General features: G+C 42.3%; 1 protein-coding gene across 3 annotated transcripts in view; it reads left to right on the plus strand.

The window, feature by feature from the left end:
- Positions 1 to 1,573: 1,573 nt before the first annotated feature.
- Lvrn (laeverin) overlaps positions 1,574 to 12,024 on the plus strand; it is an 89,720-nt gene continuing 79,269 nt past the window's right edge. For all 3 annotated transcript variants that reach the window (XM_023700575.1, XM_004640604.2, XM_023700577.1), the window contains exon 1: positions 1,574 to 2,404. In XM_023700575.1, the coding sequence (XP_023556343.1) occupies positions 1,707 to 2,404 (698 nt within the window). In that variant the 5' untranslated portion in view covers positions 1,574 to 1,706. The remainder of the gene's footprint in view (positions 2,405 to 12,024) is intronic.

Here is a 12,024-nt window from a genome sequence, read left to right on the forward strand (position 1 = left end):
GTGTAGTCATAATTATTTTTAAATATAATTGTCCAGTTTCTGAAGAAAGCAAACCCAGCCTGAACCACGAGATTGACCCACCAGAAACTCTCTGAGCTTACTGTCAAATCGCTTATCATCTCTGTTCTTGTTCCAGAGGGTTTTGTTGTTAATTTCTACTGTAGGAGCAAGAAGGCTTCATTTCCCAGGACAAATCATCTCCATCTTCTCCATTTCTAAATGCAGATGAAAGAATTCCATCATCGCAAGACACAGTAAGAAAGGCAGGAAAACGACACCCGTTTTAAAGCTGCAAGAGGGCCAAAGAGACAGCTCAGCCAACTAAGTGCCTGCATAGGTAAGAACAGGGACCAGGGTTTGATCCCCATTACTGCATGCTCCACCACAGACAAGCAAGTCTGGGCGTGGTGGACTAGTTTATAATCCCAACGCTGTGGCAGCTGAAAACAGGAAGATCACTACATTAGAGCTGCATAGTGAGACCCTGTACCAAATACATAAAAATAAATAAATAAAGCTGCAACAGAAAATACATTTTAAATCTGAAAAAACCGGAGTCTGACGACAGGCTACTCTGAAATGAATCTTGAGTTTACAACTGAATCTGAACTACCCTCTCCTCTTTCTTTCTTGCCATTAGCTCGCCTGTATGCGCACATGCAGACCTGGGACTGGCAGAGAACAAACCAGGGAACTCGACCTGGCGCAACAACTAAATAGCAAACAGATGCCTGGCCTGCCAAGGACCTCACTGACGAGGGCACCGCCTGGGACGCCAGCTCCAGCTCGCGGTTTCCGGGTGGAAACACTGGCGGCTGGATTGTTGTGTCCTCTTTGCTGAAATGAGGAGGGTTTGGAAAGCAGCAGTCCTTTTCCCCAGGCAGGGGTGCGAAGGGTCACAGTGGGGTCCTGGCGGGGAAACGCCCGTCACGGAAAATTGTGGCGCTAGGTGGAAGCTCCTGCTCCCCACTCCCCGCAGGATGCCCCTTCCTTGCAGGTGAGACACACACCCGAGCTCCAGGCTCTCTGTGGCCTTTCGCTCCAGGACACCCGACTTTGCTTCCAAGTTCTCCTTCGCTGCCTGGGGACCATGCACCCGGGTTTACTCAGGAAGCGACTTTAGGGGCCACAGTTTCGGCTTCAAATGTTTGGTGTGACGGCTTGATCGCCCCTCAAAGCACGTCTCCGCGGGTCCCGATCCTCCAAGTCCCACTCCATCCCCTCCACCCGAAACCCTGAGTAGAGAGGCCAAGCGACTGTGTTGCTGGTAGCTCAACGCTGTGTTCAAAGAGATGAACTGCTGGGTACCTGAGATTTTCCTAACAGCACCTGGAATCAGTGCCCCTCTTCCCAAACCGCGTTACCCCAACGTCGGGGAGGTCCAGGCACGAGTTTGACTGGCTGCTCCTCTCCGCACCTACCCCGGCAACCCTGAGCAGTGGCTCCCTCAGGACCCTCGGGGCGCGCGCCCCGGGGCTCCGGGTCCGCCTCTTCCCTTGGCGCTGGCGGGCGGGGTGGGTAGGCAGGGACCTGGATCTAATTAAGTGGGAGAGGGAATCTATGGACTCGCTCTCTCCAGTCTCTGTCCTCCTAGACTGCTGAGCAGGAGGAGGGACGGTGCAGGAGAGAAGGGGCGAGGGTCCCCTCCCCGAGCGCCTCGCCTGGGGTTTTGTGCATCTGCCTCTTTCTCCGTTCGACACCTGACCATGGGGCTCCCGTCCAGCTCTGGCTTCTACGTGAGCCGCAACTTGGCCCTTCTGCTGGCCGCCCTGGCCGTCGCGCTGCTCCTGGCGCTCCTTGTCCTCGCCTCCCTCTATGGTCACTGCCCGAGCACCCGGCCCGCAGAGCCCTGCAGCCGCGGGGAACCGGACGCCGCTCCCTCGCCTTCCCGGGGTTCAGAAGAGCCCGAACCAACCCCGAGGTCTGGCCCAGTCCCGGAGCCCGGGGCAACGTACCCCTCTCACGACCGTCGGCCCTCTGGGCCCTGGGACCAGCTGCGCCTGCCACCCTGGATCGAGCCTCTGCACTACGACCTGGAGCTGTGGCCGCGGCTGCGGCCAGGCGAGCTCCCAGAGTTCTGGCTGCACTTCACCGGCCGCGTGAACATCACGGTGCGCTGCGTGGCGGCCACCGCGCGGCTGCTGCTGCACAGCCTCTTCCTGAAACATGAGCGCCCCGGGGTGCGCGGTCCCCTGTCTCCCGGCGCTCCGGGCGAGGTAGCGGGCAGCGTGCCTGTGCACGACGTGTGGTTCGCGGAGGACACGCAGTACATGGTAGTGGAGCTCGGGGAGGCGCTGCGGCCCGGGGCCCTCTATGAGCTGCAGCTCACCTTCTCGGGTCCGGTGCTCCAGGAGGCCAGGGAGGGCCTCTTCCTTAACGTGTACTTGGACCAGGGAGAGCGCAGGTAAGTGCGGCCCGCTCCCTCCCCGCCCCCCAGGATCCCCGATTTTCTCCCGCGTCGCAGAGCTGCTGCGAGTCCAGCTGCCCCTGCCGCCCACGTCCCTCTGTCCTTCTCTCGTCCACGCTTTCTTCTAGAGCCGCCTCCTTCTCCTCTTTCCCTCTAGAAACTTTACTGCAAATAAAAGCTTGGAGACCTCGGTTCCCCTCCACTTCTTTCTGTGCCTGTTCTGTGTATCCCCACCGGGACCCTTCGAAATGAACTTGCTGATCCCTCCAGACCATCCTTATGTTCAGAAAGCCCCTTTCTTCTCTCGTCTGGAATTTCCGCATCCCTCTATTCACAGCTTGGTGCTTTCACAGTAGCAGTGTAATGCCACCTGTTTCTCTGTCCGTTGGGTTTGCTTTGGAGTCGCCTTTAGTTCATCCTCTCTCGCACTTGGTCAAGGCCAAGGTCCCCTTTGGCCACTGTGCACTGCTAGTCAATCTCTGCAGCGCTCCGAGCTGGCACTTCAGGGATGTCTTGCTCAAAGAAAAAGAAAAGGTAGGAGACGTCAAGAGATCTACTGTCTGAGTTTGCAAGCCCAGGTTAAGTACAGGCGTCCTTTTCACATTCTTTAGAGATATTGTCTCTCAGAGGAGTGTTTACAGTTCCAGATCAATCATTGCCTGCTTCCATGACAGCCGGGGATAATGAGGAAGTTTATATGGAAGATAACAAAAAGTTGTGTGTGTGCGGAGGTTGTTTTTTAAAAACCAGCTGTCCTTTTCTTTAAGCAGTGGTGTAGTGGAGAATTTGCAGTTTACACAACTGCTTGTACTTTGCCCTTTATTATTAGAGAAAATGTTCTCAGATTTTCTCTAAGGGGATGGTTTATTCCATAAACCATCCTTTGCACTCCCCCCTCAAGTTTCAAGGTTTTAAAGTACATTTAGTGTACTGCTTTACAAAGTGTGTAGTAGGTGATTTGTTTTTCAGGATCACATGCTTAGCTTTTCTTTTGCAAGATTGCATCAGTTCCTGAAATACAGTTGGAAATTTTGTATTAGTATGTGTTACTCAACTTACGCACACTGAGAACCTTTTGAAATGTGTACCAAATGGAGTATGATATTTTCAAAGCAAAAAAGAAACTCTTTGCACACATATCTGACAGAATTTTTTTCATGTATTTGATACAGGGTCTCACTATGCAGCTCAGACTTATAGTGATCCTCCTGTTTTCAGTCCCCAGCACCGCAATTACAGATATGTGCCATCACATTGGGTCTCGGTGGTGACTGGCTCAGCACATCCAGGGGCAGGGTCAGCATGGCATGTGGTGCCAGGGATTGAACCCTGGTCCCTGTGCTTGCCTAAGCAGATGCTTAGTCTGCTGAGCTATGTCTCTGGCCCCATATCTGGCCAATTTTATGTTGTTGGCTCATCCATCTCCTCCTTCTTCTTACCTTAATGGGACTATGATCCAGACAAAGCAGCAAACTTGAGAAAAGAAGGTACCCCTTTGCATTTTTCTATTGCACCAGTCAACCCTAGCACTGATGAGAAATCACATTTCAGAACATTAAAACCAAGGTAAGGTTCCAGAATAGTGACATTTAGGGAAGGCCATCACTAGGAAGTTGTCCCTTGGGCCTCTGGCTCTGAAACTACAAGGAAAAGACATCTGTAGTCATATTTGAAGTCAAGGTCACAAAGAACTTGGACAAATGTATCGATGTAATTTGGGAAGGCTGAACAGGCTGTGTGAATTGCGCCACTGTCTTTGCTTTCTGAATCCATTGCCTCCTTCATGGAATAGATGTGGGAACTGTCCACTTGAGGGTGCTGTGGTAATGGACTGAGGGAGGAGGTGGACTGGCTGACACACAGCTTGCGTGGTGGTACCTGGTGCCAGTCGGTCAGGTTATCGTTGTTATGAGTAGCTCCTGTTTTCTACACATGAAATCTGCCAAGTTCCAGGGCTGAGTCAGTCTAAGAAAATTTCCCTGTGGGGAGAAGCCAGGGGCAGAGGGAGCAGGCAGTTATCATTTAATGGGTGTAGAGTTTTAGCTTTACAAGATGAAAAATGTACTGGACATTATTTGTACAATATAGTGAATAGAGTTAGCACTATTAAATTACACACTTGAAATGGTTAACATGGTGAATTCTATGCTTTATTACAATTACAAATTTCAAAAGTGGAAAAAAATCTAGATTGGTAAGTTTTTTTTGTTTCTTTTCTTATGTATTTGATACAAGATCTCACTATGCAACTCCTACTCATAGTGATATTCCTGTTTTCAGCCTCTCCAGTGCTAGGATTACTTGCATGGGCCACCATACCTGGTCTCGGTGGCCAGCTCAGCATGCCTGGGGTCAGGGCCAGCATAGGGTTCCGGGATTCAACCCTGGTCCCTGTGCTTGCCTAAGCAGGCACTTAGTCCACTGTACTGTCTTGCCGGCCTTAGATTGGTATGTTTAGAAAGGATTTAAGAAAATATTAACATTTTAACAATTGCTTCATAAAATTCTGATGCCCACAATCCATACTTCTCATTTTTTTCTTCTTCTGAAGTAGTTATAGATTCCTCAGAAGTTGCAAAGATGTTACAGAAGTTTCATGTATTCTATCTAGTTTCTCCAAATATGTATGTCTTTTTAATTTTATTTTTATTCTTCTTTTCTTTGTGGTACCAGGGATTGAACTCAGGACCTTATGCTTTCCAGGCAAGTGCTTATTCTACTGAGCTATCTCCCCGGCCCCAAACATGTATGTCTTACATAAGGATAGTGCATTATTAAGAGCTAGAATTTGATATTAGTAGTACCAGTGTTGGGGGTTTTATGTCATTTGCTACATGGGTAGATTTTTTTTTGGCTATTACCACAAGCAAGATAATCACTGTTTTATCACTTCAGAGATGATCCTTATGCTTCTTGCCATCTGTAACTCCTAACAAGCATTTAATCTATTGTCCAGCTATATAATATTTCATTTTGATAATGTTGTATAAATGAATTAGATAAGATGACCTTCAAAATTGTTTTTTTTTCTTAGCATAATGTCCTATGGACCCATCCAAGGAAAGGTTTTATCATAAATTGTATCATTTGTTTATATTGATAATTTGAACTTTTAAAAAAAATCATCAAGAGGCATTCCATTGTCTGGATGTACCATAGTTTTAATCATTTACCTATGGAGGAACATTATGGTAACCAGTTTTTGGCTATTACAAATAAAGCTTTCTTAAAAATTATGTGTTGTTTTTTGTATGAACATAACTTATTTCTCTGGGATAAATGCCTACCAAATGTAATTGGTGAATTGTATGACAGAGGCCTGCTTAGTTTTTATTAAGCTGCCAAACTATTTCCCAAAGTAGATGTGCAATTTTTATACCCGCACTGTGACACTAGATTGATGGAGTTTCTCTGCATGCTGGCTACTATTTCATCCTGCTGCCTTTTTTCTTTTAAATTTGAAAGCTTTCCCCTTATTTTTGTGCTCTAATCAGTTAACCATAAACTTTAATGCTCAAACAAAGAGGTTAAAATTCAGTCTGTATTTCTAGCTTTGTGTCACCTATGACAAGAAATTCAGAATTCTTGATCTGTAGTCAACTTTAACATCTTCTCCATTGTTTAAGAATAAAGATTATAGCACAAGTCTTAAGAAAGAGGGCCCAGGACTCACCAGGGAGAATTGTGGATGCAAGACCACTTTGAAAGTCTGAAGAAATGGATGTCTGATGTCCACAGTGACTTTCATAGCAGAACATGATTTTTCTCAAGCAGAAAGGAGTTTCTCTAGTACAGGTTCACTTCCTCTTTGCTTCCTTTTTCAAATTTTTATTCCATCCAGGGTTCAAGCCAGCAGGATGGTGCAACAGGGAATCAGGGAAGGTCTCTACTTCCCAGTTTGCTGGGCTTCATGCCAAGCATCCATACCAATGTTCCCTCATACATACAGCCAGAAATCAATTTGCACTCATGTGTTATGTGTCTTCCGGTCGAGTCACACTGAGACTCCACCCTGACTGTCACCACAACCTGCTGCTATTCTTTACCTTAGTTGTTCTAGGCGGTACATAGTGGTAACTCCATGTGATTCATGTTAATTTGCATTTCTCTAATGGTTAATGATGTTAAACATCTTTTCATATGTGTACTTACTATCTATATATCATGATCAGTGAAATATCTTCTTGTGTCTTTTGTCCATTTTCTAATTAAATTGTTTGTTTAATGACGTTCTTTAGATATCTAGACCTGAGTCCTCACTAAGATACAAATGGTTTGCAAATATATGAACTCTTTGTAGTTTGTCTTTTCTTGTGCTTCAGTCTTTCACAGAACAAAAGTTTGTAATTTAAATTAACTCCCATTCATTTACATTTTTAATGGGTCATACTTTTGGTGTCATGATTTAAGGACTCTTTGCCATGCCTTATATTCTGAAGATTTTCTGTGTTATCTTCTTGCAGTGTATATTTTTATGTTTTACATTTAAATCTGTGAGCCACTTTAAGGTAAATTTTATCTATAGGATGGTTAGGTCAGCTTCTTTACCTTTTTGGGGTCTATAAATATTCAGTTGTCTCTACACTATTTGTTGAAGAGACTGCTCTTCCCCCAACTTCCACTGAGTTTTTTATTATTACTATTTTATTAAAACACAGTTGCCTGTATTAGGTGAGGCAAGTTTTGAATTTCTTTTACATTCATCTGTGTGTCTGAGGCACCTATCTGTGTCTATTCTTTTGCAAATTCTACACAGGCTTGGTTGCTGTTGTCAGATGAGTCTTGCAGACATGCTTTTTCAGTATTGTTTTAATTATTTTAGATTTCTTTACTTTCCATAGAATTTTACAATACTCTTGTCTATCAATACCGATGCTCTTGATGGGATTTTGATACAATTTATGATAAACCCTTATAACAGTTTAGTGATAATAGACACCTTAGTAAGCTGACTTCATCCATGAACGTGGATTGTCCTTTTAGACTTTTTTTTTTTCTGTATTTTAGGGAAGAGACTACAGGATATTCAGAGTCTCACTACTAGATTGGGCTTGTAGTGACCCACCTGTTTACAGCCTCCCAAGAGCTGGGATTACAGATGCGCACCACCATGCTCAGTCTCAATTGCTGTCTCAGCACGCCCCAGGGGTGGGGCAGGCATGCAGGCCCCAGGGATCGAACCCAGGGCCCCTGCGCCTGCTTGCAGGCACTTTAATCCTCTAAGCTATTTGGCCAGCCCATTTAGATCTTTATTTATGAGGATTTTATCATTTTTATCATGTAAGCTTTATGTATATTTTCCTAGAATTCAACTCAGGAATTTAACTTTGCACAAGTATAAGTGGTGCTGTATTCTTAATGTAGTATGTCTGTTGCTGCTCTATGAATATACTGTTTTCTACATTGATCTTGGATCCTAGGACCTTACTCAATGCACTGGATCTAGTTATACTAGTACTCATATATTTGGGGACAAAAGTTGGTCTATTTATTTTAGGTGTTCTTTAACCACTTCCACAAGATTTTATAATCTTCACTATGCATACATTGCATGTTTTGCCAGCTTTATCCCAATTCTTTAATATTTTGTTTATTCTGCAAATATTGTGATAATTTTTTTTAATTTGTTAATATGGTAAATTACACATATTGATTTTCTGAAGGTAAATCAACCTTATGTATTTAGTACATCTCATTTGATCTTGATACTTTAACCTTTTATAGGTTATGATTTCATTTGACAAAATTTTGTGTAGAATTTTTACATCTATTTTCATGAAAGATATTGACTACTGGTTGTGGTTCTCTTACAATGTCTTTGGTTATCAAAGTAATATTGGCTTTTAAGAATAGGTTTAGAAGTAGGGCTTTTTCTTTAACTTTCAGACAGAATTTTTAATGACACTTGTGCTGTTTTATTCTTTAATGTCTGGTTGAATTTTAGCAACAAAACCACTTAGTTTGTGATTTTTTTTGTGGATTGTTTTTTAACTACAAGCTCATTTTATTCCATAGATATACGATTATTTAGATTATATATTTCTTCAGAGGTAAGGTTTAGTAATTTATATCTTTCAAGGAATTTTTCCATTTAATCAATATTTTCAAATTTAATAAAGTTGGTTGAAACACTTCCTCATGATTATTATTATTTAAATAACTATCGAATCTGTAGTAATATATCACTTTAGATTCCTGAGACTTGATAATCTGTCTTCTTCTCTTTTTGGAAGCTGGAGCCCTGTCTGGTACCTTCTAATCAGTTGCATAAGCTTCCAGGCCTAAGCATTTACATCTGCAAATCAAGAGGGTGAGACTTTTTTAATGTATGTGGTACAGGGTCTCACTATGCAGTTCAGACTCCTAGTGAGGCTCCTGTTTTTAGCCTTCCACCACCCAGTCTCAATAGCTAGCTCAGCTGATCCCTAGGATGGGGCCGGCATGGCATGTGGTGCTGGGATGGAACCCTGGTCCTTGTGTTTGCCTAAGCAGGCACTTAGGCCACTGAGCTATCTTGCTGGTACTTGAGGGTGAGGTTTTAAGGCTTCTTCTATTTTTAATTAGGCCAATTTTGTTAGAGCTATCTACATTTTGGGTTATATATCCAGTTTTTGGTTTCATTGATATTCTATATATTTTTAAATTTCATCATATATATCTTGATCTTTATTATTTTATTTCTTCTTACCTTGGATTTCATTTCCATTATTCTCTCCATATTGTTACATTTTATGTAGGTCATGAATTTAAAATTGCTCTTTTAGGACAGTCATTTAATGTTCTAAATGTCCCATGACTCATTGCATTAGCAGCTGCCACAAGGGATGTTGTTTTCTCTCACATTCAGTCAGTTCAGAATACTTTCTAATTTCCATTTTGAGTTCTTCTTTGCTTCATGGATTATTTAGAACCATGTTCTTCATTTCCAATATTTGAACACTTTCTCATTTTTTTATTGCGTGCTTGACATTTCAGTATTTATGTTGTTGAGTGCTAGATTTCATTATAATTTTTTAAGAATGCTGGTCTCTTTCAGGTCACTACATAAATTACATGGTGACCATCTTGATCCTTGTTTTTTTCTTCGTGGGCCTTTTTGCTAAAATTCTTCGAGAGCAATTCACTATGGCCATTCATTACCTCTCTGGCCTCTGTTGAACCATTTACATGATCTAAGAATTTCTGCACTGTCACTTTTGTGAAATAAAATAACTCCTAGAACTCTGTGAGCTCTGGGGCATTTTCAGCTTGTTCATCCCTGGGGCTTGTTCTTTCTTGAGTGTCTTTTCTCTGCCCTTCCTTATTGAGCACTGAGTAAAGTGTACTTCCCCCTGCAATAAAAGTGCAACCGCATTTCTCCCACTATCCTTTTCCAATTTATAAAGTCATCTTCCCTACTGTGATATGAAGACTTCAGCAACCTGTAATTTCCTGCTCATTATTAAGTGACAGATGATTTATCACTAGTCACAAATATAGTCAGAGGCAAAAATGGCAAAAATCTAGGGACCAATGACTTAAGTGGAGTCCCATGAGACTTTCTGGAGGTCTTTCTGTATGTAGTTACTTCTTATATACTTTACAAATTTTAGCATCCAAACTTCCCTGAATTCTAATCTCTCTTTCCTCAAATCAGTGGGACCACTGAGCTTAAATCTGTACTCCTTCCCTGTGATGCAATTTAGAAATTGCTTCCTGGTAGATAGGGTTAATCTAGAGTTTACCTTTTCTTTTCTTGGGGATCCTAGCCCTGTCATCCAGGTATGAAAACAGTTGTTTTATGTGTGTTGTCAGAGCTTTAGGTTTTTTGTTGTTTCCTTTCCGTTGGTTTTGTAGAAAGCTAATTGTTTTGTTTAGTAGAAATGTAATTCTAGCTAGTTACTCCCTCCTGGAGGAAACCAGAAGTCTCCTCCTCTCTAGATTTAGAAAGTCATTAATTACAATCTTCAGTCATCTTTGTACTATATTAATTAGCTTTTACTATAAAACTATACACTTGAAAGCAAATAGTGAACTGGAAAGGGCCTCAGGCTTGGCAGCTGGAGCCCCAATTGTAGTACTGCCCCTGTCATTTACTAGTTGTGGAAGTCGTATAAACTCCCTGGGAATCAGGGCTTCCATCTGTAAATCGAGAGGGTGAGCATTTCCAAGTTCTCTTTCACTTTTTAAGTTTAGTGAGAAAATATATAATCCTCCTCTTGCATCTGTAGGAATACTTCCTGCATTTGATGCTAATATTCCCTTGATAAAAGATATGAAGTAATCAATAGGCACTTAGAGAATAAAAACTAGAGCTGGAGAAGGAAATATGAAATAGTTGTAGAAAGTTAGGATCATACGAGGTCAAGCAAAGATGAAAATAGCATGGCCAAAATCAATTAATTTGTGCAGTGTAGACAGAATAGACAGAAAATTGAAAACTACTTTCTTGTAGTTGCTTTTAATGAGGAAATCTGGCACAGTTTTAGGAAATGAGACAAAAAATAGAAAATTGAACTGTATTCGCAAAGAATTTGGAGATCTCAAAGCAAGGTTAGTGAACCCAAGTGTGAGGCACAAGATGCTGTAGAAGAAATTCTTACACATTTGAACCCACAGATTAGAGCTGAACTTGCCTATTTCATGTGACTAAGCAGTTTTCTCTGGGAAGCGAATTTACTGACCAAAGATTTAGATATTATGTCTTTCAAAAGCAAGTGTAATCAACATGTTGAAAAAAACATATATGCAGTTAAAATACTAACTTTTTGCCCCACCATCCTTTTACAGTTTAGTCTATGTTGGGTTCATGCCCTCCTCCTTAAAGATACAGCAGCCCATAACTTCCTGTTCATGCTTACGGCAAAGCATCAATCATCAGCAAATCATCAGCAAATCACAACATAATCAAAGACAAAAATGAGAAAATCTGGTGTTGTACCATATTCAAACTTTAAATTTAATTTTTTTTGAATCCTCAAGCCCATATTGGTTCACCACTCTAGGTCTGGCTTTAGGATGGAAGCCTGCAAGAAGGTAAAGAGTCGTTGTTCTTTTCTTTCTTCTATTTTGTGCTTCTATTCCTCCTTGCCCATTGTTCTTCTTTTGTTTCAGTCCCATAAGGGTCTGATGTGGGTCCAAAAGGACAAGGTGAAATGTAAGACACTTTTTACTTGATGTAGGACCCTTGTCATTTGGTGTCATTGTGTCCTAGAAAGTGCCTTTGCTCCTTGCAATATTACTTTCTTACTCATTTAGTAGTTTTCCATGGCTTCTCTTCCTCCTGTTTCAATAGGATGCTGACCTGGTTTCCCTGTTCTAAGGATCATTATGACTCCTTCAGGTGCTGGACATCAAAAGTGTATTTCCAAGTTCCTCCAGTCTCTTCCAGGTGGCTCTGTGAAGAAGACTCAAGGATTCACTTTTAGTCTCAAGTCCCAGTGCTCCTGCAAGGACAATTCATGCATCCCTTGCTGGAATGTCACATGTCCCAAGGCAACAAAAATCTTCTGGCTATACTTCCAAATCAGCCAGTTGTTGTCTTGCCTTTTGCATACCCACCTTCCCAGAGTTAGATCCTGGCCACCTGGTCAGTGTCAATTTCACTTTCTGGAGAATGAGGTGGATATTATATATAT

The sequence above is a fragment of the Octodon degus genome, unplaced genomic scaffold, assembly GCF_000260255.1.
Source record: "Octodon degus isolate 3935 unplaced genomic scaffold, OctDeg1.0 scaffold00124, whole genome shotgun sequence".
Taxonomy (NCBI): Eukaryota; Metazoa; Chordata; class Mammalia; order Rodentia; family Octodontidae; genus Octodon; species Octodon degus.